Source organism: Budorcas taxicolor, chromosome 6 (assembly GCF_023091745.1).
Source record: "Budorcas taxicolor isolate Tak-1 chromosome 6, Takin1.1, whole genome shotgun sequence".
NCBI lineage: Eukaryota > Metazoa > Chordata > Mammalia > Artiodactyla > Bovidae > Budorcas > Budorcas taxicolor.
Window position 1 is genome coordinate 115,949,098 of NC_068915.1, and position 27,167 is coordinate 115,976,264.

At 56.7% G+C, this 27,167-nt stretch overlaps 1 protein-coding gene across 1 annotated transcript in view; it reads right to left on the minus strand.

The window, feature by feature from the left end:
• Positions 1–1,234: 1,234 nt before the first annotated feature.
• Positions 1,235–27,167, minus strand: part of CFAP99 (cilia and flagella associated protein 99) — a 34,939-nt gene continuing 9,006 nt past the window's right edge. The window contains exons 3-15 of the mRNA XM_052642408.1: positions 26,725–26,819; positions 24,520–24,632; positions 23,292–23,469; positions 22,040–22,120; positions 21,824–21,898; positions 20,982–21,053; positions 20,698–20,789; positions 19,898–20,102; positions 4,537–4,678; positions 4,279–4,430; positions 3,329–3,534; positions 1,483–1,645; positions 1,235–1,342 (exon numbers count right to left, since the gene is read on the minus strand). Coding sequence (XP_052498368.1) covers positions 1,235–1,342; positions 1,483–1,645; positions 3,329–3,534; positions 4,279–4,430; positions 4,537–4,678; positions 19,898–20,102; positions 20,698–20,789; positions 20,982–21,053; positions 21,824–21,898; positions 22,040–22,120; positions 23,292–23,469; positions 24,520–24,632; positions 26,725–26,819 — 1,682 coding nt within the window. The remainder of the gene's footprint in view (positions 1,343–1,482; positions 1,646–3,328; positions 3,535–4,278; positions 4,431–4,536; positions 4,679–19,897; positions 20,103–20,697; positions 20,790–20,981; positions 21,054–21,823; positions 21,899–22,039; positions 22,121–23,291; positions 23,470–24,519; positions 24,633–26,724; positions 26,820–27,167) is intronic.

Genomic DNA, 27,167 nt, shown 5'->3' on the forward strand with positions numbered 1-27,167 from the left:
TTTTGGAGCCGTCTGGGCTCCTGAGGGACTCTCTTGGGGCAGGTCATCATCAGTGTATTCCCTCAATACCAAGTGAAATGGGTTTGAATGACTCAACAAAGGATGTAAGAAATGCCGTTTGTTTTTTTTTTTTTTAATGAAGTTTAATCTGCTCCCGGCTCTAATTTGACAGGGAGGTGGGAAATCCCTCTTCTTACCAGCCTCGGTTGCAGGGAAGTCCTGGGGCTCTGACACAGTTGAGAATGTTGGGGGAGAGCTCTGGCCTTCAGTCTGTTTCTGACACTTTCGGATGGCCACCCTCCTGGTCTGGACGTGCTCTGGGGTTCTGCCTCCCCGCTCTGGGGTGCCCTCTTCTCCGCAGGCCCACAGAGGATGTGGCTATGGGGTCCCTCTCCTAGACATCCATCCCCTGGCAGGGTGCAGCCCCTGCCCTACCGCCTTGTACCCCACCGGCTTGCCCATCCTCTCCCAGGAGCCGCAGCACACTGCATGGTCTTCACTCAGCCAGCCGGTCCTCAGCCACACACCTGCTGCCCAGGCCTGGGTCTGAGGATCAGGGGAATCAATCCATTCCTGTCCAGGCCCTGGGCCAGGGCGCCTGCCCAGCGGCTCCAACCTCATTCCTTTGGTGAGCCTGGGGAAGGCTGGGCCATACTCTAAAGGCCTCCAGGCCTAGCTTTGGGTCCCAGGGCTCGGGGCAGTTCACTTCACCTTTCTGAACACCGGTGTTCTCACCAGCAGAAAGGGCATGGGGGACAGTTCCCAATTCCCTGGCCAATTCCCCCCATCCTCTGAGGTTTAGGAGATCAGGTGCGAGAAGGGCCAGTTGGTAGTGACTCAGTATCCTGGCCACTTCTAATTGCATCCGCACAACCACATATTCAGTCTTGGGGGATTAGGGCAGAGAACGGAGATTCCGGGGTTCCACGGGCACTGCGGGCTCCGGGAACTCGGGCGCGGGCGGGGGAAATGCCTACCGCTAGGCCGCGGGGAAGGGCAAGGATCTGGACCAGGGTGGCCATGTTTAGCACATTCGATACAAGACACCCCAATAAAGCTGAATTCCAGCGGATACTTTCTTAGCATGTTTGTCCCACGCAATAACTGGGCGTCCCGCCTTTTATTTGGCAACCCTGCTCTGGGAGGGCGGAGCGGGGCAGGACCACGGCCCCGCGGTCTTCATTCGGGCTAGGGTCTCGGGGTCCTGGGTGGGGACGAGGGAAGGCCGCGCGGCTCAGGCGGCCCCCAGGCGGCGCGCGGGCCCGCATCCTGGCTGCTGCGCCCGCAGCCAGCGCTCGCGGCTCCGCTCCAGCTCCAGCCTGCGCTGCGCCTCCAGCTGCGCCTGCGGGAGGGCGAGCGGTGGAGGTCGGCGCGCGGCGCTCCGCCGCAGCCGGACGCGGCTTCCCTGCGCGCCCCCCCTACCCCGCACCTCGCGTCCCCGACCCCCGCGCGGCGCGCCCTCGCGGCCGCCGCCGGGCTCACCCGCTGCTTGGGGCGCACGGCCCGCGGCGCCGGCACGTGCCCCGGGGCCGCCCGCGCGCGCCGCTCGGCCGCCTTCTCCTGGATCCGGCGCTGCAGCTCCAGCACACGCTCGTCTTTGGAGGGCGCTCCGGCAGCCGCCCACCGCGCCTTCTTCTCCTCCCACCTGGGTGGGCGGGGGGGCCGGTTTAGGAGGGCCCCGCCGCGGTGGACCACAGGGTTTTAGGTGCCAGCGGACAGCGCCCCCACACCCCCGGGGAACCGCTCCGGGAGGGTTCTCCCCGGCGCCTCTTGTCTTTTTGCTCCTTGTATCTCACAGTTGAAAGAGTATTCCACAGGTTTGCCTATGCACGTTTCCGGGTATGAGAAAAGCCACCGCCCTTTCATCTTACCCTGCCTTCCCCGCTCTTGCCTAGAGATTACTGCTGCTAATATTCCACTCGGAGAAGGCAACGGCACCCCACTCCAGTACTCTTGCCTGGAAAATCCCATGGACGGAGGAGCCTGGAAGGCTGCAGTCCATGGGGTCGCTGAGGCTCGGACACGACTGAGAGACTTGACTTTCACTTTTCACTTTCATGCATTGGAGAAAGAAATGGCAACCCACTCCAGTGTACTTGCCTGGAGAATCCCAGAGACGGGGGAGCCTGGTAGGCTGCCGTCTATGGGGTTGCATAGAGTCAGACAGGACTGAAGTGACTTAGCAGTAGCAATATTCCGCTGTCTGTTTAGATCTTTCCATACCAGGCCCCACGGGGCCCAAAAAGTCACCACAGTGTTCTCCAAACAAAAAGGGTGTGTGTGTGTCCGTGTGCTTTCCATTGAAAGAGATGTTTGACAACCAGATGCTACCTGTGACCTCACCCCCCACCTCCCCACCCCCACCCCACAAGCCCTAGTTTAAAAAGATAGAAGTTATAGTACTCAATCTTTCCAAGCTGTAGTGGACAGTTTTGGGATCCTTGGAGAGGTGACCAGACAGGGTATTTAGATGGCGCTGGGAGTCTCTGCTCGTTTCTAGCTGTGTCATTGTGCTGTGGTTACGTAGTGAAAGTGAAGTCGCTCAGTCGTGTCCGACTCTTAGCAACCCTATGGACTGCAGCCCACCAGGCACCTCCGTCCATGGGGTTTTCCAGGCAAGAGTATTGGAGGAGGTTGGCACTGTGGTTATGTAGGGCTGTGTTTTTTCTCAGAAGATGCACACCAGAGCGTTTATGAGTGCAGTGTCCAAAACCCGCATGGGCTTCCCTGGTGGCTCAGCTGGTAAAGAATCCGCCTGCAGTGCAGGAGACCCCGATTCAATTCTTGGGCTGGGAAGACTCCCCTGGAGAAGGGATAGGCTGCCCACTCCAGTATTCATGGGCTTCCCTGGCTCAGACGGTAAAGACTCCGCCAGCAGTGCGGGAGACCTGGGTTCCATCCCTGGGTTGGGAAGATCCCCTGGAGAAGGGAAAGGCTGCCCACTCCAGTCTTCTGGCCTGGAGAATTCCGCGGACAGAGGAGCCTACAGTCCAGTCGCAAAGAGTTGGACACAGCTGAGTGACTAAGCACGCACTTCCCAATTTCTGCCCAACCCATTAAGTAGCTGGCTCGCTATTAACGGATGAAGTGCAGGGCTAAAGGGTGTGGTCCGGCTCATTGGAGCCGTCACCGCAGGCTTTTTTTCCACCCTTTCTGAAGGCCTGAGACTTGTCTAAGAAAACAGTTGGGTGGGGGGAAGATATTGCAAGGGAACTGACTGGAGGGTGGTGGATTGCTGCGAGGAAAACCCACGGGGGGAGTGGGGGAAAGGCAGGCTCCCTTCTCCTTGCCCACCCAGGGTGCCCACCCTGGCGTCGCCAGTACCCACCTCAGGGCTGCAGACCTCCCCATGGCAGCGCGGCAGAGCGCCACCTGCTCCACCGTGTCCCGCAATTCCTGGCTCTTGGCGCGCTTGCCCTGGATGATCTGGTCTCTTCGCTCCTCCTCCTGGCGACGCCGGGTCTCCTTAAGCAGGGCCAGCCGCTCACGCAACTCCACCACCGACATCTCCCCCTCCAAGCCATGGCCGGGGGTCTGCAGGAGGACCCGGGTAGGGAGAGGCCCCAGGTCGGGAGCCAGGCCCAGCCTTTCTCAGGCAGCCCCGGCCCCTGGCTTTCCCCCTGCACCAGCTTCATCGTCCTTCCTGAAAGCCACAGGCCTGGCCCCATGCCCAGGCGGCCTCCCGTCCTCTCAGCGGTGTTTGTGTGGCAATGTCCGCCATCTGGCTTCTCCGGCCTGGGCCCCCTCCACAGCCCTGACCTGCTCGGGGACAGCTCAGCTGGGGGCCTGTTGGGGGCCCCCATGGTACTCAGCCCTGTTTCCCCAGCCGGGACCTGGGGACCCAGCCAGAGAGCCCATCGGACTCTGCACAGCCCGGGACCAGGCCTACCCAGCCCGGCCCATCCCCGGGTACCAGCCTGGCCTCTCGCAGTGTTTCCCACACTGGCCCCCAGGAGCTGCTGCCAGTCCAGCACCCCTGCTGTCCCTCCAGCACACCTGCCACACGGGCCTAGTGGGTCCCGGTAGCTCCCTCAACGCGCAAGTCCATGAAGCTGCCTGGCCAGCCCCTGGAGTGCCAGAGACCTCCCTGGACCAGGTCCTCTGGCACAGTGCACGGGGGGCAGCTGGGCATGAGTGGCCAGGTGGACCCCAGACTGCCTTCGGCCTTGGTGGGAATCATGGGTGCACCCTCCAAAGGACGCCAGGCCCAGGAAGATGCGGGGAAGCCCCCCCGCTGGAGGGTGCTGGAAGGGCACAGGCCGTGGGCGGCGGCCTCACCTGGGTCAGGTCCACCAGCTTGCCCCTGCGCGTGGGCTGAAACTCCAGGGCTCGGAGCTGGGAGACGAGGGCACGGCGCCGCCTCTGTTCCTCCTTGGCCGCCTCTGCGCTGCGCTGCAGCAGCTCCCGGTTCTCCTCTGTCACCTCCTGAGCTGGGGGCCGAGCGGGGCGCTGAGGGGCTCGGAGAGCAGCCGGCCAGCCCCGGGGGCAGGGATGGCTCCCAGGAGGGCACGGTGCCCCCCTACCCCGACCCCCTACCTATCCGCTGGCGGCCCTTCCGGAGCTCGGTCTGTGCCACCCTGACGTTCTTCTGTGTCTCCATCACCTGTTCCACCAGCTTCTTCATGGACTTTTCCTCCTGGAGGCGCCTCTCCGTGCACCGCTGCATCAGCTCGGCTGTCTGGACACAACCAGTCGCCGTCAGAGCTGCCTGCTCTGGCCCCTGAGCCACTGAAGTTGGCCCTGAATCACTCGGGAACCTGGGTTTAGGCTTGCCAGCGTCTCGGGGGTCAGGCCTGTGGAGAAGTCCCACCTCACGCCCTCCTGGCGTTCGCGATGGGGGTGAGCCCAGAAGCAGGCAGCCGCGACCCCGAATCGAACAGGGTCGCCGAGGAGGGCGGCCAACAGAGCCCGGGGAAGACCGGGTCAGGGCCCCGGTCTGCCCTGAAGCCCGCCCACTGCTGATTCCAGCTGAGAGAGGAGGACCCTCCTTGCTTTGCAGCCGCGTGGGGGCAGCTGTCCAGATTCTGCCCACGTCTGTGCACAGGCCAGGCCGGCCCTGGGGGAGCCCCAGGCATGGCCTGATGGTCCTCCCACACCCCTCTTTCTCCTGGAGCCTCTGAAACGCACGGTCCTGAACCGCAGGGCATGCTGCTGCCACTGTGAACCACGTCACAGGCCCTGCATCCCCGCTCCCCTCTTCTGCTCTGCGCCAGGGGTTCCAGCCTCACCCACGTGTTCACTGGGACTGCAGTTGGCTTACTCTCGTGGCTCTTTCAGGGAATATATCACAACTCTTTGATCCATTCCACCATCAAGACACATTCAGGTTGTTTCCCATTTGGCGCTATTGTGAACAATTCAGAATATTATTTTCAGTCTTCAAGATGCGACAGAGTGGACTTCCCCGGCGGTCCAGTGGTTAAGAATCTGCCTGACAATGCAAAGCTGAGCACTGAAGGACTGATGCTTTTGAACTGTGGTGTTCGAGAAGACTCTTGAGAGTCCCTTGGACTGCATGGAGATCCAACCAGTCCATCCTAAAGGAAATCAGTCCTGAATGTTCATTGGAAGGACTGATGCTGAAGCTGAAACTCCAATACTTTGGCCACCTGATGCAAAGAACTGACTCATTTGAAAAGAGCCTGATGTTGGGAAAGATTGAAGGTGGGAGGAGAAGGGGAAGACAGAGGATGAGATGGTTGGATGGCATCAACCGACTCAATGGACATGAGTTTGGGTAAACTCCGGGAGTTGGTGACGGGCAGGGAGGCCTGGCGTGCTGCAGTCCGTGGGGTCACAGAGAGTCGGCACGACTGAGCGACTGAACTGGACTGAGAGTACAGGGGACACAGGTTCGATCTCTGGTCTGGGAAGATGCCGTGTGCTGTGGGACAGCTAAGCCCATGCGTCACAACTACTGTAGCCTGTGTGCCCCAGGGCCCAGGCTCAGCGAGAAGAAGAAAAGCCGCTGCTCACCACAGCTAGAGAAAGCCCACGCGCAGCAACGAACACCCAGTGCAGCCAAAAAATAAACAAAATTCTTTAAAGACTCTCCATTTAAAAAAGAAAAAAAGATTCCACAAAGGACAGTGTGGGATGTATACCTCCGCTCACTGCCCAGCGCCGCCAGGGGCCCTGGACTCCCAACCCCAGAGGTCTTGGCAGCTGGGGGTTCATTTCAGACCACGTGGCACATGGAGGGTCCGCCTGTGGTGGTGGCGTGGACTCCAGGCACACTGGGCAGGAAGAAAGCCTTGGTGAAGCACTCTGCCAACACATACAAACTGGCTCATGGCTACCTCTCCGTGCAGGTTCATCCCAGGTTCTAAGAAAAGGAACCAGGGTCTTTGGAGAGATGGCCACTTTATGGCTGAAGAGGAGAAGGTACAAGATGAGCCGGGAGCATTTTATGGCATTGTAAAGGAAGGAGGGGGCCTCCCGCGTGGGTCAGCAGTAACAAACCGGCCTGCAGTGCAGGAGACGTGGGTTCAATCCCTGGGTCAGGAAGATCCCCTGGAGGAGAGCATGGCAACCCACTCCAGTATTCTTGCCTGGGATATCCCACGGACAGAGGAGCCTGGCAGGCTACAGTCCTTAGCAACTAGGCAACAACAAAAGTGACGTGCGTGCGAACTCGCTCAGTTGGTCTGACCCTGCGACTCTATGGACTGTTTGTTTTAAACAGTAAAAATGACCGTCCCTGGTGGCTCAGACGGTAGAGCATCTGCCCACAATGCAGGAGACCCGGGTTCAATCCTCCGGTCAGGAAGATCCCCTGGAGAAGGGAATGGCAACCCACCCCAGTATTCCTGGCTGGAGAATCCCATGGACAGAGGAGCCTGGTGGGCTACAGTCCATAGGTCACAAAGAGTTGGGACACGAGTGAGCGACTTCACTTTCTTTGAAAACTTTGTCATAAGTTCGAGAAATGCTTCGGTGGAAGTACAAGGTGAAAAAAAAAGCAGGCTCCCAGAACGTGGAGGAGCCCTACCTCAAGTAACCAGCCTCTGTGCAAAGAAAGATGCCTGGTCTCTGGGCGCCCAGCTTGTCAGCAGCACAGAGGGCTGGGGGCCTCATCCACGGCTCCCAGCTCCGTGTAAGCCTCATGGAGCCCAGGAGCCCTGCAGCCAGCCGTGGGGAAGGCCCAGGGAGGGAGGGAGGGAGGGAGGCCAGGATTGTAGTTCTGCCTGGCAGATCGCCCCGCCCTGCCCCCTCGTCTCTGCTGGTGACTGGGGTGGCGGTGCTGCCTCCCCGACCGTTCCCTGGCCCCCATCAGCTGTGGCCCTAATGTCAGCCCAGCATCGCTGATCGGAGAAGAGGGTGGAGTGCTCGAAGAAAGAGGGAGGCCAGAAAGCCGAATGGGTGGGCGGGCAGAGGGGCTGCGGCCTGGCTCTCTGGGCCGGCCAGCAGGAGGAGGGCAGGGGTCACCAGGGTGCCCGGAGCCCCGGGCCAGCTCTCGGCTCTGTCTGCTTGGACGTAGCCCTTGGGCCCGTGGTCCAGCCTGGAGTCCAGTTGGGGGCCAGCCTGGCCTCCCGCCTCCACAGCCAGTACCACCCTGCCCCAAGGAAGGGCCTTCAGCTGGAAGTTCAAGGGAAGTCGGACCGCGCCCAACAGCACCAAATAGAAAAATGCCCCAAGGGGCTCCTAAGGGAATAATCCACCCAACACGTCCGTGAAGCGCGCTCTCTGAACGGGTGCCCGTGACAACCAGATTGGGAGGGGTCCTTCAGCCCGTGGCTTTGTGTACGGGTCTTCTGGATAAAGTTCACTGTGACAACAGATTGAAAAAGGTGATTATGTGAATTTCATCTGTTTTTCCCCCAATATAGTTACTTATTTCTATGGTTCATCAAATTATTTTTACAAGGGGATAAAATTGGGAATTCCCTGGCTGTCCAGTGGTTAAGACTCTGCGCTCCCACTGCAGGGGCACGGGTTCAATCCCTGGTCGAGGAACTAAGATCCCACAAGCTGAGCAGTGCACCCAAAAAGAGAAGGGGGGAAGATGAAATTTAGTGAAGACAGTATATTTTGATTGTTTAACATCTTGAGACAGTGACAGAGCTACACTCAGGACTTTGCAATTGTGTCCTTTTCAGCCCCATTGCTAGAGTGCCTTAATACTGGGGACCAGGGAAAAATCAGAAAAGCCCCCTGACCCCCAGCTATGGAAATCGACCCTGGGCTCTGTGAGGAGGCCCCGGGGCTCAGGAGAATAACTGAACGTGTGTCTCAAGAAGAGGAAATTCATATGGGCCCCAAACATTCTGCCCCTCAAAAGAAAGGACGTCCCGTGGCTCTAGATGGGCAGAGAGGACAGGGGAGGCTGGGTGGGGAGGGCGGGCCCCGTGGGCCGGGCCATGGCCACGGAGCCTCCGGCCGACACAAAGTCCCATTAAGGCCCAGAGGTTAAGACTCGGCACTTCTACTGCAGGGGCTTGGGTTCAATCCCTGGTCGAGGAACTGAGATCCCATATTGTGCATGGTGTAGGAAAAATTAATAAAATAAAGAACACTCGATTTAAATTAAAACCTTAGGAAAAAAACCTAAAATGATAGTTAAAAACAAGACAGAGGCTGTAAAAGTCACTAGTCCAGCATGAACAGTACAGGGAAAAATGAAACTTTCTCTTCAAATGCTCCTGTGCAAGTAGCTCAGTCACGTCCGACCCTTTGCAACCCCATGGATTCTACGGTCCATGGGACTCTCCAGGCCGGAATACTAGAGTAGGCAGCCTTTCTCTTCTCCAGAGGATCTTCCCCACCCGGGGATCGGACCCCGGTCTCCCGCATTGCAGGCGGATTCTTTACCAGCCGAGCCACGTCTAATCTGTTAGTTTGCTCGTAAAACATAGTCGTCATCTAAACGCCTGCAGCTGGATGTCCCGGAAGCGGGGAGAGACGCCTCGGGACCCACTTGGGGTGGGGCAGTCAGGTTCAGCTTCACTCTGGGGACACGGCTCGGGGCTCGCAGTGCTGCCCAGTTATGCGGACAGTCGGCGGGCGAGGTGCAGGGTGGTGGGAAGCCAAAGTTCTGTGCCTGCTTCCCAAGAGCAGCCCAGCTCCTGGAACACGGAAGGAGGCCCAAGGAGGAGTGAGGACCCCTGAGGCATTAGGAGCGAGGTGTTCGGGGGGGAAAGCCTGCAGGGGTGGGGGTGCTTTCCTCCCGGGAGAAGCTGCTCCCCCGGCACCTCGGATGGGTTGCCTGGACACAGTCTCATCCCCAGCAAGGCCACTCATCAGGCCGCAGCTTCTAGTCCAAGCCCTGGCCTCCAGCTGGACTAGTGACTTTTACAGCCTCCAGCGCCCACCCCTCTGATGGGGTCTCTGCCCCTCCAGGTGGCTCCCCCGGGCTCCTCTCGGGTCTCCAGTCAAGGCAAGTGCGCATTTGCTCAACTACAGCCCATTTTTGCCCTCCATCCCCACCCCCGCTCCCCGCCTCTGGACATTTCCGCCTGAGCCCCAGGGACTCTCAAACTCCAGGGAGACTGCACGGGACTCATCCCAGGAAGGCACGGAAGGGTTAGCATTAAGAAATCCCTCATACAATTCACCACATGCATAGAGGTTGGGAGGAAAAGTGGATTCTCTCCACAGACGCTGCAGAAGCTTTTACGAGAACCGGCACCTGGAATGTCCACGTCTGGGAAGACGGCGGGGGGCTGGGGGGGGCAATTTCCCCCCTCCCACTCGGCACAGCTAAAAGCCCCGAATATAAGTTGTCAAACATACAGGGACTTCCCTGGTGGTCCAGTGGCCAAGGCTCCGTGCTTCCAATGCGGGAGGGGCCCGGGTTCGCTCCCCGGTCAGGGAAGTAGAGCTCACACGCCGCCACTAGCCCTTCCCTGGCGGCTCCGAGGTAAAGAGTTCACCTGCTGAGTCAGGCGACGACATGAGCTGGGTCCCTGGGTTGGGAAGCCCCCCTGGGGAAGGGAATGGCCACCCACTCCAGTATTCTTGCCTGGGAAATCCCATGGACAGAGGAGCCTGGCGGGACATTGTTCCATGGAGTCACAAAAGAGCCAGCTGAATAACAATCACAATGAATACTGCAACTAAGACCTGGGACAGCCAAATGAATAAATATTAAAAAAAAAAACATACATAAGAAGACAGCTAACAGTGGAGGGAAGAGGGCTGGCAGGCTAGGACTGCGGAGCCTGAAGAATGGCATGGTGCTGGGGACCCTGGTCTATTTTTTACCTTCTATGTTCTAGGCTGGGGGCTGAAGGCACCCAAAATGCCACAAGCACAGACAAAAAAGCGCGACCAAAGCCTGCTCTCTCCAACGAGTGTCAGCTGTTCAGTTGTCTGACTCTTTGCGACCGCATGGACTGAAGCCCCGGTCCACCAGGCTTCTCTGTCCATGAGACTTCCCAGGCAAGAATACTGGAGTGGGTTGCTATTCCCTTCTCCAGGGGATCTTCTCCACCCAGGGATTGAACCTGGGTCTCCCTCACTACAGGCAGATTCTCTACCAGCTGAACCCCCGGGGAAGCAGGAGCCACCCAGAGAGACAGAAGACGGAGCAACGTGACCTGTGCTCCAGCCAGACACCACAGACAAAACCTGGGCAAAGGCCAAGTGGGCGTGAGCTTCCTCAATCTGAGCAGGGGCCTGCCCTAGGGGTCCGGTGTGCCAGAGGAGAGCTGGCAGCAAGCTCAGCAACTTGGCGTCCACCCCCACCCGTGGGAACAAGGGTCCTTTCACCACCACCCCCCCCACCAGGGTGGCGTCAGAGGAAGCTGAGGGCCAAGTGAGGGCTTTCCCTTCATACCACGTGACAGCGAGGGCCACGTGCGGGCAGTTATAAGGTGCCCCTGCCACCCCAGGTCAGGCAGCTGTCGGCAGAGGACTAGTGGAGCCCTTGCCCTCACGAGTAGCCCCTCTCAGGGGTCAGCAGAGGCACGTGGGGAAAGTGGGCTGACAAGCCTGCCTGGGAGTAACACAGTGGCGCCTCCCTTCCCCTCTTGGAGCAGTGTCAGAGAGGGGCAGCTCAGACAGAAGGCTTAAATGCGACCCAGAAGCTTGGAACATAATACCCAGAATGCCCAGGTTTCAACCGGTTATCACACACAAGCCAGGATGGTCTCCAGCAGAATGAAGACACAATCAGCAGATGCCAGCACTGAGGTCACAGAGGCGTTAGATCTGACAGCGGTTTATAAAGAAGCCATCATTAAAATGCTTCAACAAGCGATTATGAAAGACATATCTCAACAAATCTAAGATAAACAGCACAGAGTATGTTCAACAACCACGATGGAGTGGACTGGAAATCAATGACGAAAAAGGACAAATGCTTGGGAACTAAACAACATACTCCTAAATAATCCAAGGGGCAAAGAGGCATTTTCAAGTGAAACAAAAAAGGACACTGAACTGAATGAAAGTGAAATACAAAATACCAAAGTTTGTGGACACAGCCAGAGCAACAAAATAAACAGAGACGTACAACACCGAGCACTTAAACAGAAAGGCAGCAGAGTCTCGCGTCAGTAACCCAGCTCCGACCTCAAGAACCTGAGAAAAGAGCAAAGTAAACTCAAAGCAAGCAGAAGGAATAATAAAGAGCAGAAGTCAACAGCATTGAAAACAGTAGAGGAAAATCAATGAAACAAGAAACCGGTTCTTTGAAAAGATCAATGGCATTGACAGATCTCTAGCAATTCTCACAGGAAAAATGAAAAAACATGAAATCATCAATATCAAGAGTGAAATGCTCTAAACCCTACAGACATTAAAAAGGATAGTAACAGAATCTTCAAAACAACTCTTACATTCATAAACTTGGCAACTTAGTGAAATGGACAATTTCTCAAAAAACAGAAACTGGCACAACCTACCGAAAACAAAACAGATCATTTGAATCGCCCTGGAACTTGTTAAGAGAGTTGAATTTCTAATTTAGATACATCCAAAAAAGAAAACCCCAAACCCAGATGATTTCACTAGAGAATCCTACCATGTGTTGAAAGAATGAATATCAATTTTACACAATCTTTCCTAGAAAACGAAAGGAGAAAACACTTCCAAATTCATTCTATGAAGTTAGAATTATCTCGATAACCAAAACCAGACAGATGACATTACAAAAAAGAAAACTATGGGTTAACACTACTTATGAAGCTACATGTAAGAACACCTCTAAGAAAATCAAACTAGTAGCAGATAGAATTCAACATACATGAAAAAGAATTATGCAAACACCACAATCAGGTGGGGCGTATTCTTAGAATGCAAAGCTGGTTCAACGTTTGAAAATCGGTCAATGGAATCCACCATATTGACAGGCTAAACACGATCACACGACTGTATCCATTGATCCAGAGAGCCACCAGTCAAAAATTCCTGATAAAAACTTTAAGAAAACCAGGAATAGAAGGGAATTTAATCGACTTAATAAAGTGCACATCTACGAAAAACCTGACATCTAACATTACACTTAACACTGAAAGACTGATTTCCCCCAAGATGGAGAACGAGCCAGTGCAGCAGGCGAGAGGAGGAGAGAAACGGAATGCAAACCGGAGGGAGGGGATGCGGACCAGAAAGGGGGGATGCGGACCGGAAAGGGGGGATGCGGGCCGGAAAGGGGGGATGAGGACCGGAAAGGGGGGATGCGGGCCGGAAAGGGGGGATGAGGACCGGAAAGGGGGGATGCGGGCCGGAAAGGGGGGATGAGGACCGGAAAGGGGGGATGCGGGCCGGAAAGGGGGGATGAGGACCGGAAAGGGGGGATGCGGACCGGAAAGGGGGGATGCGGGCCGGAAAGGGGGGGATGCGGGCCGGAAAGGGGGGATGCGGACCGGAAAGGGCGGAACAGGAGATGGCATCCGCGCCACAGAGAGAAGCCCAAGGAATCGATGACAAACTGTCCTGTGTGTCCTAGAAAACTAGTGAGGAAAAAAGAAAAAAAAGAAAACTAGTTAGGGAGTTCATCGAGGCCACGGGACACAGGAACGACACGCAAAACCAACTGTATTTTACAGACTGGCATTCACTACGTGGATGCCAAAACTGAAAATAATAGTGCCATCCACAACCACTCGAAAACCATGGAAGAAATACTTAGGTGCAAGTCTCACAAACTTACAGACACCTAATAACCAGATGAAAGAAATAAAAGATTAAAGCAAGTGGAGGCACGTCCTGCATTCAGGGACTGGAAGACTAAACTGCACGGCATCTGCTGGATTCGGATCTCACACCACGCGCGAGAATAAGCTTCAAGTGGATACAGATCCAGGTTTAAAAACAAAACGACACAAATGCTAGAAGAGAATATGGCTGAATTCTTCCATACCATGCACATGGGAAAAGCCTTCCTCACTATTCCAAATCCAGATACAGCAAAGGAGAAGACTGGTACGTTTGATGACACGAAAACACACTTCACGGCCAGAACACACCATTCAAGTGAAGCCCAATGAGTAACCCGGACAAGATACCTGTAATAATACATTACAATTAAACAGTTACCTTCCTTAATAGGTAAGTGAAAGTTGCTCAGTCATGTCCAACTCTTGGCGACCCCACGGATATACGGTCCATGGAATTCTCCAGGCCAGAATACTGGAGTGGGTAGCTGTTCCCTTTTCCAAGGGATCTTCCCAACACAGGGATCAAACTCAGGTCTCCTGCATTGCACGAAGATTCTTTACCGGTTAAGCCACCAGGGAAGCCCAAGAATAAACTAGTTAATCTAATCACACTAGGACCACAGCCTTGTCTAACTCAATGAAAGCAAGCCATGCCCGTGGGGCAACCCAAGACAGGCGCGTCATGGTGGAGAGGTCTGACAGAATGTGGTCCACTGGAGAAGGGAATGGCAAACCACTTCAGTATTCTTGCCTTGAGAACCCCATGAACAGTAGGAAAAGGCAAAATGATAGGATACTGAAAGAGGAACTCCCCAGGTCAGTAGGTGCCCAGCATGCTACTGGAGATCAGTGGAGAACTAACTCCAGAAAGAATGAAGGGATGGAGCCAAAGCAAAAACAATACCTAGCTGTGGATGTGACTGGTGATAGAAGCAAGGTCCGATGCTGTAAAGAGCAATATCGCATAGGAACCTGGAATGTCAGGTCCATGAATCAAGGCAAATTGGAAGTGGTCAAACAGGAGATGGCAAGAGTGAACGTTGACATTCTAGGAGTCAGCGAACTAAGATGGACTGGAATGGGTGAATTTAACTCAGATGACCATTGTATCTACTACTGTGGGCAGGAATCCCTCAGAAGAAATGGAGTAGCCATCATGGTCAATGAGTCCGAAATGCAGTACTTGGATGCAGTCTCAAAAACGACAGAATGATCTCTGTTCGTCTCCAAGGCAAACCATTCAATATCACAGTTATCCAAGTCTATGCCCCAACCAGTAACGCTGAAGAAACTGAAGTTGAACGGTTTTATGAAGACCTACAAGACCTTTTAGAACTAACACCCAAAAGAGATGTCCTTTTCATTATAGGGGACTGGAATGCAAAAGTAGGAAGTCAAGAAACATCTGGAGTAACAGGCAAATTTAGCCTTGGAATGCGGAATGAAGCAGGGCAAAGCCTAACAGAGTTTTGCCAAGAGAACGCACTGGTCATAGCAAACACCCTCTTCCAACAACACAAGAGAAGACTCTACACATGGACATCACCAGATGGTCAACACCAAAATCAGATTGATTATATTCTTTGCAGCCAAAGATGGAGAAGCTCTATACAGTCAACAAAAACAAGACCGGGAGCTGACTGTGGCTCAGATCATGAACTCCTTATTGCCAAATTCAGACTTAAACTGAAGAAAGAAGGGAAAACCGCTAAACCATTCAGGTATGACCTACATCAAATCCCTTATGCTTATACAGTGGAAGTGAGAAATAGATTTAAGGGCCTAGATCTGATAGATAGAGTGCCTGATGAACTATGGAATGAGGTTCGTGACATTGTACAGGAGACAGGGATCAAGACCATCCCCATGGAAAAGAAATGCAAAAAAGCAAAATGGCTGTCTGGGGAGGCCTTACAAATAGCTGTGAAAAGAAAAGAGGCGAAAAGCAAAGGAGACAAGGAAAGATATAAGCATCTGAATGCAGAGTTCCAGAGAATAGCAAGAAGAGATAAGAAAGCCTTCTTCAGAGATCAATGCAAAGAAATAGAGGAAAAGAACAGAATGGGAAAAACTAGAGATCTCTTCAAGGAAATTAGAAATGCCAAGGGAACATTTCCTGCAAAGATGGGCTCGAAAAAGGACAGGAATGGTATGTACCTAATAGAAGCAGAAGATAGTAAGAAGAGGTGGCAAGAATACACAGAAGAACTGTACAAAAAAGATCTTCATGACCCAGATAATCATGATGGTGTGATCACTCATCTAGAGCCAGACATCCTGGAATGTGAAGTCAAGTGGGCCTTGGAAAGCATCGCTACGAACAAAGCTAGTGGAGGTGATGGAATTCCAGTTGAGCTGTTTCAAATCCTGAAAGATGATGCTGTGAAAGTGCTGCACTCAATATGCCAGCAAATTTGGAAAACTCAGCAGTGGCCACAGGACTGGAAAAGGTCCGTTTTCACTCCAATTCCAAAGAAAGGCAATGCCAAAGAATGCTCAAACTACCGCACAATTGCACTCATCTCACATGCTAGTAAAGTAATGCTCAAAATTCTCCAAGCCAGGCTTCAGCAATACGTGAACCGTGAACTTCCTGATGTTCAAGCTGGTTTTAGAAAAGACAGAGGAACCAGAGATCAAATTGCCAACACCCACTGGATCATGGAAAAAGCAAGAGAGTTCCAGAAAAACATCTATTTCTGCTTTATTGACTATGCCAAAGCCTTTGACTGTGTGGATCACAAGAAACTGTGGAAAATTCTGAAAGAGATGGCAATACCAGACTACGTGACCTGCCTCTTGAGAAATCTGTATGCAGGTCAGGAAGCAACAGTTAGAACGGGACATGGAACAACAGGCTGGTTCCAAATAGGAAAAGGAGTACGTCAAGGTTGTATATTGTCATCCTGCTTATTTAACTTCTACGCAGAGGACATCATGACAAACGCTGGGCTGGAAGAAACACAAGCTGGAATCAAGTTGCCGGGAGAAATATCAATAACCTCAGATATGCAGATGACACCACCCTTATGGCAGAAAGTGAAGAGGAGCTAAAAAGCCTCTTGATGAAAGTGAAAGTGGAGAGTGAAAAAGTTGGCCTAAAGCTGAACATTCAGAAAACGAAGATCATGGCATCCGGTCCCATCACTTCATGGGAAATAGATGGGGAAACAGTGTCAGACTTTATTTTGGGGGGCTCCAAAATCGCTGCAGATGGTGACTGCAGCGATGAAATTAAAAGACGCTTACTCCTTGGAAGAAAAGTTATGACCAACCTAGATAGTATATTCAAAAACAGAGACATTACTTTGCTGACTAAGGTCTGTCAGTCAAGGCTATGGTTTTTCCTGTGGTCATGTATGGATGTGAGAGTTGGACTGTGAAGAAGGCTGAGCACCGAAGAATTGATGCTTTTGAACTGTGGTGTTGGAGAAGACTCTTGAGAGTCCCTTGGACTGCAAGGAGATCCAACCAGTCCATTCTGAAGGAGATCAGCCCTGGGATTTCTTTGGAAGGAATGATGCTAAAGCTGAAACTCCAGTACTTTGGCCACTGCATGCGAAGAGCTGACTCATTGGAAAAGACTCTGATGCTGGGAGGGATTGGGGGCAGGAGGAGAGGGGGACGACAGAGGATGAGATGGCTGGATGGCATCACGGACTCGATGGACATAAGTCTGAGTGAACTCCGGGAGTTGGTGATGGACAGGGAGGCCTGGCGTGCTGCGATTCATGGGGTCGTAAAGAGTCGGACACAACTGAGCGAGTGATCTGAACTGAGCCTATCTCCAGGGGATCTTCCCAACCCAGGAACTGAACCAGGGTCTCTTGCATTGCAGGTGGATTCTTTTCCAGCTGAGCTACATAAAGTCAACGAAATGAAGGTTAAAAGCTCACAGATAATGAACATGGTCAACTAATCTTTGACCAAGGCACTACGAAAATTCAGTGGGGAAAGGACAGTGTCTTTTATAAATATTGTTGAAAGAGCCAGATTTATGCAAACAGTGAGATTGAACCTCTACCTTAATCACACACAAGAATCAACTCAGAATGGATCAGAGGCTTGAATGTAAGGCCTGAAGCCATAAATGGGCTTCCCTGGTGGCTCAGATGGTAAAGAATCTGCCTGCAGTGCAGGAGACCTCGGTTCGATCCCTGGGTCAGGAAGATCCCTGGAGAAGGGCATGGCAACCCACTCCAGCATTCCTGCCTGGAGAATCTCATGGACAGAGGAGCCTGGTGGGTGCATGTCCATGTGGCTGCAGAGTCAGACACAACTAGCAACTCTCAGCTCCACTTTCTGGGCTTCCCAGATGGCAGCAGTGGTAAGAAATCCACCTGGCAATCCAGGAGGCTTTACGAGACCTGGGTTTAATCCCTGCATCAGGAAGATCCCCTGGAGAAGGAAATGGCAACTCCCTCCAGTGTTCTTGCCTGGAAAATTCCATGGACAGAGGATCCTGATGGACCACAGTCTATGGGATCGCAAAAAGTCAGACACGACTGGGCACTCACACATGGAATGGGACACGATATTTGCAAATCATATATTCAGTACAACTAGACATCTCTTCAAGAAAATTAGGGACACCAAGGTACATTTCCTGCAAAGATGGGCACAGTAAAGGACAGAAATGGTGTGGACCTAACAGAAGCAGAAGATATTAAGAAGAGGTGGCAAGAATACACAGCAAAACTATACAGAAAAGAACTTAATGACCCAGATAACCATGGTGGTGTTATTCCATAGAGCCAGACATCCTGAAGTCCAAAGTCAAGTGGGCTTAGGAAGCATCACTACGAAGAAAAGCTAGCGGAGGTGATGGAATACCAGCTGAGCTATTTCAAATCCTAAAAGATGATGCTGTGAAGTGCTGTACTCAAAATGCCAGCAAATTTGCAAAACTCAGCAGTGGCCACAGGACTGGAAAAGGTCAGTTTTCATTCCTATCCCAAAGAAGAGTTATGCCAAAGAATGTTCAAACTACTGCACAACTGCACTCATCTCACATGCTAGCAAAGTGATGCTCAAAATTCTCCAGGCTAGGCTTCAACAGTACATGAACTGAGAACTTCCAGATGTTCACGCTGGATTTAGAAAAGGCAGAGGAACCAGAGATCAAATTGCCAACATCTGTTGGATCATAGAAAAAGCAAGAGAGTCCCAGAAAAACATCTACTTGTGCTTCATTGATTACACCAAAGCCTTTGATTGTGTAGATCACAACAAACTGTGGAAAATTCTTGAAGAGATGGGAACACTAGACCACCTCACCTCCTGAGAAATTTGCATGCAGGTCAAGAAGAAACAGTTAGAGCTGGACATGGAACAACAGACATTTCAAAGTTGGGAAAGGAGTAAGTCAAGGCTATATATTGTCACCCTGCTTATTTAACTTATATGCAGAATACATCATGTGAAATGCTGGGCTGGATGAAGCACAACCTGGAATCAAGATTGCCGGGAGAAATATCAATAACTTCAGATGTGCAGATGACACCAGCCTTATGGCAGAAAGCGAAGAACTAAAGAGCCTCTTGATGAAAGTGATAGAGGACAGTGAAAAAGTTGGTTTAAAGCTCAACATTCAGAAAACTAAGATCATGGCATCCAGTCTCATCACTTCATGGCAAATAGATGGGGGAACAGTGGAAACAGTGAGAGACTTTATTTTGGGGGGCTCCAAAATCACTGCAGATGGTGACTGCAGCCATGAAATTAAGACACTTGCTCCTTGGAAGAAAAACTATGACAAATCTAGATAGCATATTAAAAAGCAAAGACATTACTTTGTCGACAAAGGTCCATCTAGTCAAAGCTATGGTTTTTTCAGTAGTCGTGTATGGATGTGAAAGTTGGACCATAAAGAAAGCTAAATGCCGAAGAATTGTTGCTTTTGAACTGTGGTGTTGGAGAAGACCCAAGAGTCCCTTGGACTGCAAGATCCAACCAGTCCATCCTAAAGGAGATCAGTCCTGAATATTTATTGGAAGGACTGATGCTGAAGCTAAAGCTCCAATCCTTTGGCTACCTGATGCGAAGAACTGACTCACTGGAAAAGACCCTGATACTGGGAAGGATCGAAGGCAAGTGGAGAAGGGGATGACAGAGGATGAGATGGATGGATGGCATCACCAATCCGATGGACATGAGTTGGAGCAAATTCTGGGAGACAGTGAAGCACAGGGAGGCCTGACGTGCTGCAGTCCATGGGGTCACAAAGAGTTGCACACGACTGTGGAACTGAACAACAGTGTGAAGGACAGAGACAAATGCGTCTTGCCGGAGGAGTGATACACGTGAACCTGAGGCATAGCCACCGACTCAGACCCTTAGAGGCACAGCTGAATAGAGTGGGCTCCTGTGCGTCCCTGGGCCCTGCAGGCCCCCGCCTCGTCCAGGCTCCCGCCAGGCCCTCTGGACGGGACACCGGCAAGGCACCCCCAGCCAAGCCATGTCTCCTGCGATGTCCAGAGCATCCTAACTGGAAACGTGGGCGACCCATATACCCTCTTGTGTCTTATGCAAACACGTTTGCCTAAGTCCCGCAGTCCTCCAGTCTCCCCTCACGTGTAGGTGCGGGGACCAACCGACCCTGCTAGTAGGGGCGGGGGGCAGCCTGGACCCGAAGTGCTGGCCAGTTGGCCCACTGAGGCCCCTCCACTACCGCCCCCTGCCCCGGCCCAGGCCCCGCAAGGCCAGAGGACCCAGCCCAGCTCTGTGGGTTTAGGAGGAAACGGCTGGGTCAGCAACTGCGGGAGCAGCCCGGGCCACCCCCCACCCCTGGTCACCTCCTCCTTCTTCAGCTCCACCGTCCGCCTCTTCTCCCGCGCCACCTGCTGCCGCGCCAGCGCCGCCTCCTCGTGGCTCAGCTTCCCCCGCAGCCGGCGGACCTCGCCCGCGGCCAGCTGCTCCTCCCGATCCTTCGCCTGCATCCGCCTCTGCCACTCGAGGAACTCGGAGAAGTCCCCGGCCCCGTCCACGAGCCGGTCCACCCTGGGGAGACGGGGCGGCGGGCGTGCTGGCGGCTCCCGAGAGGCCTGCCCGGAGCCCAGGGTCCCCGTCGGGGCGCATCGCCTTCACGGGCGTGGCCGCTCTGCACCAGACACCTGGCCCCAGGCCACCCGCCGACGACCCCAGCCCACCCGCCCTGGTCCAGCGTGTGCACCCACCCTCCGGCCGCGTCTCCCTCCTCATCCCTTCAGCCGCCTGTCTGTCCTCCACCCACCCATCCCACCCACCCCTCTGTCCTTCTGTCCATCTTCTCATCCAGCCGGTCAGACACCCAAGCTCCCCCCACAGCCCAGCTCTCCGGATGAGAGCAGGGCCTGCAGCCGGGGCGGTCTAGGGGAGGGGGCACCGGAGAGGGTTCCCGGGAGGAAGTGGCCCCTCAGGGAGGTGTGGGGTGGCCGGGTTTCCCTGAGCCTCCTCCTCCTCACCTGTCCATCTCCTCCCCGAGTAGAGATGACCTTCCTCGGCTGCGGCCATGACCCTGACGCTGGCCTTCTTGAGCCCCTGGGGCTGTTCGCGTGGGACTGTGTCCCTCCCCTCCGGACCCCGCAAGGGATGCCCGAGGCCCTCCCGTGCCCACCTCTGCAGCTCCTTCTCCACCTGCCGCTGGTACAGGGCCCCTTCGCGCAGGATGGCAGCTGTATTGAGCTTGACCGGGGCGTTGTCATTAGGCTGCGGGAGAGGGTGGGGGCGGGCTGTGATGGGGGTGGGGGGCGGCCTCGGAGCAGCCAGCGCCCCCTGCCCCTCTGCCGTCCACACCCGCCCCCTGCCTGGCGCTACCCTAGGCCGAAAGGGCTGGGATGTCCTCAGTGGGACAGGCCCGGAGGCGGACGCGTGGGGAGAGGCCCCAGGATTCCCGCTTACCGTGTAGAAGGTCAGTTTCTGGGCCTTAAGGATACGAGGCGGGAGTCGAAGCCGTGGCTTCTTCTTGGAGTCCTGCGGGAGTCCGGGCTTGGCACCTGTGCCCACGGGTGCCCCCAAATGCACCCCGGGGAGACCTGGCCCACTCCCCTCTGCCCAGCTTGCCCCGTGCAGGGTCCCTGGGCAGGGCCCTGCAGCCTCCTGGGTGGGTAGGGAGGGTTTGGGGCCAGGGACCGCGGTTCCCAGTCCCGGCGCTGCAGCCTGCAGGCTCAAGGGCCCTCTCCCCACTGCCCCGGGACTGCCCCAGGACGGGGCCGGCTGCTTCCTGCCCAGCCTTCGGCTCTGCTGACCCCCTCAGGGTTGGCACGGTGGTCCATGGGACAGCAGCTGGTGAGGGGCACCCCCACCCACAAGCACTCAGCTGTCACACCCAGGTATGCTGCTTCCGGACGGGGTGCCCTCTCCCCTGGCCTGCCCCCACTGCCCGTGGGAGGTTCACCTCTGGTCTATCTGTTGCCACCCAAGCGGGTCAATGGTGTGGGGTGGTGGGGGACAGGCCAGCCTCTCCTAAGGGAGCGCCACTCAGTGTCCACCCAGCACGGAGCCACCCAGTGCGGGGCCTCCTGGCCCAGCTCCCTGACTTTCTTTATTGACAAATGCATCTTGGGGTTTTTTCTCACAGAAACGTTAAATGCGCAGTGTGGGAAAACCTGGAGACAGCCGGAGAGTGCGAGGCTGCCCCTGCTGGCCTGGACCGCACGTGGCTTGGGGCCCCGCCCCCCGCTGTGGGCCAGGGAGGGGCCTGTCTGTGGAGCCCCACCCAGGGCGTGGGGGGCAGGCGTCACCTGCAGCTGGGGCTCCCCGCGGCTCCTGGGTACCGCGCACCGCAGCTCCTTGATGTTGGCCTGCAGCAGCAGCTCCTGTGCAGGGACAGATGGCTACAGCCCCGCCGGCCGCCACGCGGTCCCGCAGCCACTCACGCACAGGCCAGCTCACCGCCCTTCCCCTCCCCTCCCCGCCCCCCGGCACCCCCACAGGGGTCTCCCGTGCAGCCTGCCCACCTCAGCCTTCCAGCGGTTGTATCTCTTGGTCATCTCCAGGAGCCGCTGCTCCTTGGGCGGCTCGTAGGTGCTCCTGGGGACCTGGTGGGGGGGGCAGTGGAAGGGAGACCCGAGGTGACAAGCCACACTATGAAAACTAATAAGACCAATAAAAACCGTAAAAACTAGTTGATGTCATGAAGAAAAGGATCTGGGTCAACGAAAAGGAAATTGAGAGAGCTGATAGAGGCGAGGGGATCCGTGGAAGGCCTCTCAGGGAAGAGACTGTAAGGAGACCAAACAGGTGGTGGGACTGGACTGGGACCCTGAGAGCGTCCTGCACCATCCCTTCACCCTTCATGGACTCCATAGTTCTGCTGGGGGACGCGACTGGTCCTGGGAAGCTGAGTCCATCCCAGGCACTCAGGGCAGAGCCCAAGACCGGTCAGAACACTGCACTGCCGGTCATGGTCACCAGGTCAAGGGCAGACATGCGACCCCAGCTGGTCTAACCATACTGTCACAGGATTCTCGGCCCTAGGTGTCTCCTCTCATGCCCTGGACAGTGAGCTGTGGGCATGAGGCCTGGATGTTTGGCTACTATGAGGGAAGTCAGCCCAAAGATCAAGCTGACCCTCAGAGGGGACTAGGGGAAAGAGAGTCAGGAAGCAGCAGCTCTAGCACCCTTATCAAACTATGCCTGAAGCCGATCCTAATCCAGCCATGAGAGTCAACTAGTCCTCTATCGTCTAAGCCAGACTGAGCTCTTTTTCCTCGTAATAAGAAGCACCTTGACTGAGAGACGTCAACAACGCAGGGGAGCGGGAGGCAGCGATAATGGGTCTAGGCAGATGGGAGAGACAGGCAGAGACCCCGAGGTGGGGAAAGCCTACACCCGCACGCACACACACATGCACACATACAAACGCGCACGCACGTGCACGTGCGCGTGCACTCTCTGGGGAGGGAGAGGTGCATAGCGACAGGGTTAAAGGGGGCTCTGAGTGCCAAGTAAGACAGGCCTGCAGCCCGCGGCCACCAGATTCACTCCACGCCTGCTGACCAGACCTCACTCCCTGGGCGCCACTCCCCTGGGCAGGCTCTGGGTCAGCCAGGCTTCCCTCTCCGGGTGAGATGGGGTGGCAGGGGCGTCGAATGCTCCTGGTCTGGCCCATGCACCCTCAGCCCTGGAAGAACCCAGCTCCGCCCTGGCCCACACGGCCCACGCTCCCTGCCTGCACAGGCCGGGCCCATGGAGACCGGCTCCACTTACTGGTCTGGTCTCGGCCACCTGGGGGACCGGCTCAGGCACAGGGATGGCACGGGGCCTGGGGGTGGTCAGGCTGAGCTCCTTGGGCTCTGTGACCTTGGCCTTGCTCTTTGGAGGAGAGAGCTGGCTGGTCAGCTCCCCCTGCAGCTGGTCGATCAGCTCCTGGATTTCCGGCTGCCACCTCAAAGGCAAAGCGGGAGCAGCTTGGTACGGCTGCCTGTGCAGGTCAGTGAGGGGACGGCCCCTCGGCACAGGGGAGGAGGCTATGAGCGGGCAGCAAGTGGGCAAGTCAAAAGCGGGCTCCCTGGAGCTGCACCGCCCTGATGGGCGGAGAGGAGGCCGTGGGAGGGGGCGAGGAGGAGGGAGTCTCGAGGTGGGGGTGCCCCGGACCAGAGGTTCTGGAAGGGCCCTGCTGGGCTGCCCCTGAGGTTTGGGCTCCGCCCCCCATGCCTTCTCACGCCAGTGGGGCACCACCGGCCATTGCCCATGTAGCCAGTGGGTGATGCCTCCCGGGCAGACTGCTTGGTGTGACTCTTTCCTGCCCCAGCCTGAGGTCCAAGGTCACCAGGAGGAGGAAGGGCATGTCTGAGGACCAGCAGGGCTGGGGTCTCATGACGGGGGAGGAGGGGACGGTGAGGAAGGGGGCTGCTCACAGACCGGGCGGGGAAGGCTGCACATGGGGTGCTGGGCGGGGCCGCAGGGCCTGCAGGCCTGGGCAGCTGGGAGCAGCCCCCCGGGCAGGCAGTGAGTCCAGCCAGGCAGGAGCGAGGCCCTCCCCCGGGTAAAGTGCCGGCTCCGGGGGCACCCCGTTGCTCAGGGCTGGGCCTCCTCCTCCGCATGGTCGGAGGCCTCCTGTACCCAGCTGGCACCCAAGGGCTCTGCCGCTGCCAGAACCACCTGTCGGCCAGTCCCCAGGAAGACAAGGTGGCTCCCCCAACCCTGGCAGAGGGGGCTGGCTGCGGGGGGCGCAGCTGCGTGCTGGCCCTGGCAGGCCCACTGGAGGTCCTTCCACCCGCAGGTCCTGGCCTGCGCCAGCCCAGCTGGCATTGGCCCGAGCCTGTTGAGGGAGGTTGTGGAAGGCGGTGGGGACAGCTTTGGGATGACGGGCCCAAGAGTGGCGCTCCAGGGGCAGCTGGGGAAGAGATGCAGACCCCCCCCCCACCGCCCCGGCCATTAGCTGGCTGTCCGTGAGGACGCCCTGCCCCCAGGTGAGAATTCCGGCGCTGCCCACCTCATCAAGGGGTCGATCCAGTTCTCCTTCACGTGGGAGGTCTCATAGATGAGGCTCCACTCGTCCTTGATCCATGAGCCAAGGTTCAAGGGGTTGAAGAGGAACCTGAGGAACTGAGGGAAGAGGGGGCCGTGGGGGCCAGGCCCCCTGGGTGAGAGTGAAGCCCCTGGGGGCGCCCCCAGCGGGGAGTCAGTGCTGCGGGGCCGCTGTGGCTGGCGCACCCCAGGACACCTCTGCCAGCTGCAGGCAGGAGTCCTGCCCCCCCAGCCTGCCCCCTCCTGTGGGCCCCGGTGGAGCTGCCCGTCATTCACCTGGGCCCCTGTGTTTGCCAGCAGGGTCCCTGTCGGCCATGGGCCCCGGGCTTCAACCCCTGTACCCCCTGGGTCTGTACGGACGCCCTCACCCCATCCTCCTCACCGGCCCTGGTTGGGTGGGGGCTGGGCAGGCCCACAGCCCTGATGCCCAAGGGGGTGGCAGTGGGCAGGGGGCAGCAGAAGGGCCCCTGGTTGCCTGCTGCTGCCTCCTCTGGGGGCCCACCGCCCCAACAGGTGCGTCCGCCCCTCCTCCTTCCGCTCAGGCCTCCATGCCCTTCCTCAGGGAGCAGCTGCCAGAGGTCCTTCTAGAGCCTTCCACAGCTTCCCACTCAGCAGCCTGGCCCCTGCTCCCCCGCGCCCCAACCCGGCAGGTCTCTGTCTACCCCCTGGGCACCACGGAGGCTGTCTCAGCTCCTCGCCTACCCCCTCCCGGTGTTAGCTCCATCTTCTAGTTCCTGTTCCCACTTTCTGAGGATGGAGGCAGTCAAGTTCCTGTGGTTGGGGCATGGGGTCTCTGCAATTCCCCCTCCCAGACCACTGCTCCCGGGGCCCACCACTCCACCCCCAGGCCCCTCCTCTTCTCAGCACAGGGCGTCTGTTGACCCCCATCCGGGGACACACCGCTCCCCGTCCGCCCGCAGATGGGGACTCGCCGAAAGGAAGCCGCATCGGAGAGGGTGTGCTGGCTGTGGGGACCGGCCGGGAGGGTGAGGCTGGTGCAGGGTCGGCTCCGGCTCCGCAGCTGCGGGACCCGGGGCAGACTGACTCACATGTGGGCCTTTTGCTCAACAATCATGAAGAATTTCAAGACTGACAGCGGAGTGTGAACCAAGTGCAGGCGCTCCAGCCGGGAAGCTGGCCCCGGGGCAAGGGGGGTTTGTCTCTGAACAGCGCTCAGAAAATGCTGTCAGGAAATGAAGCCCTCGCTTACGCTGACTATGCAACATCCCCGCCCTGTGAACTGCTTGCGTTTGTGTGGACAGGAAAACGAGTGTCTAAACGTGCTGCCCGGCCCCCTGCCGGGGGGGTGGGGGGGCAGGTCTCTGGGCGCTGGTCCCAGGAGTGTCCCGGCTCCTGGCTCCCCGCCCCACCCTCCCCCCAGCCCCGGCCGCACCCCTCCCCCTTCAGCGCTTCCCTCCAGAGGGGCCCCAAAGCACTCCTGGGGCCTCAGCTGTCCCCCTCTTCTCCGGGGAGTCATTATCCTGGCCTGGGGGCTGCTCTCCCACCCCCAAGCCAAGTAGGGAGGAACCAATCAGCGGTTTAAAGCCTGGCCCAAGAGCCGGCTCTCCCGCTCAGTTGCTGTGGGTTAGTTACCGAACCTCTCTGTGCCTCAGTTTCCTCAACTGTGGGCTGAGTGCCTGTAGGAGTGACCTCACCCAGTCCCGGTGAGGGTGGACCAAGAGCTGCTCGCAGAGGAAGCTTGGGCCACAGCAAACGCCCGTGGGAGTGGCTGGCAGAGGGCAGTGGGCTTCAGGCCCATTCACAGTCCTGCTGGCCCTGAGGCCCCAGGCATCCCGAGCTTTCCACCCGAGTGAACAGGCAGCCACAGAAACGGCCTGGGGGCTGCAGGGGGTGGGCTCCTGCAGGCGCCCTCCCGGAGGCTGCCACCCCTCAGGACCTGCTCCAGACTGCACCCCCTCTCGGCCCCCCAAGGCCGCACAGCCCCTCCTGCAGGGAGGAGAGGCTGCCTAGGGCTCAGAAGATTCCAGAGGCCCAGACTATGAACGGGCAAGGACACTTTGTCTCGACTAACAGCTCACATCCAGCAGCGACCACACGCCGGACCGTGAAGAGCAGAAACCAGATTGCCCAGGGCTAAAAAGGGCGCATTTGCAGCAAGGAGGGGTAGGGGCTGGGGCCTACGTGGGGCCGGGGGGCGGCGGGGGCTCACCTTGCACGCCTTGTGGGCGGGCTGGGCCTGCACAACATCGCGGAAGACCTGAAAGCCAAGCTCCTCCAGCTGGAACGTGGCCAAGTAGCAGAGCACTGGGGCGAGACAGGACGTGGGCATGGGGGCAGGGCGTGGGCGTGGGGGCAGGACGCTGGGGCCCGCCTGGGCATTGGATCCCGGGACAGGCGCCCGGGGCCTCAGCCCGACAGCGTCAGCGAACAGAGCCAAGGGCGCCCGCCTCCCTCGGGCTGTGTGGCCAGAGGCGCCCGCTCCATCAGGCCCCTGAAAATGGCAGCCTGATACAGCAGCACAACCAAAGGGGGTGGGGGGCGGGGAATGGTTCCAGGGCTTCAAGCACTCACAGGTTGTAGTAGCTCATTGAATACATTTCTAGAAATTCCAAAACTTCTGGGGTAAAAGTGAAACCATCTTGCATTTCAGGT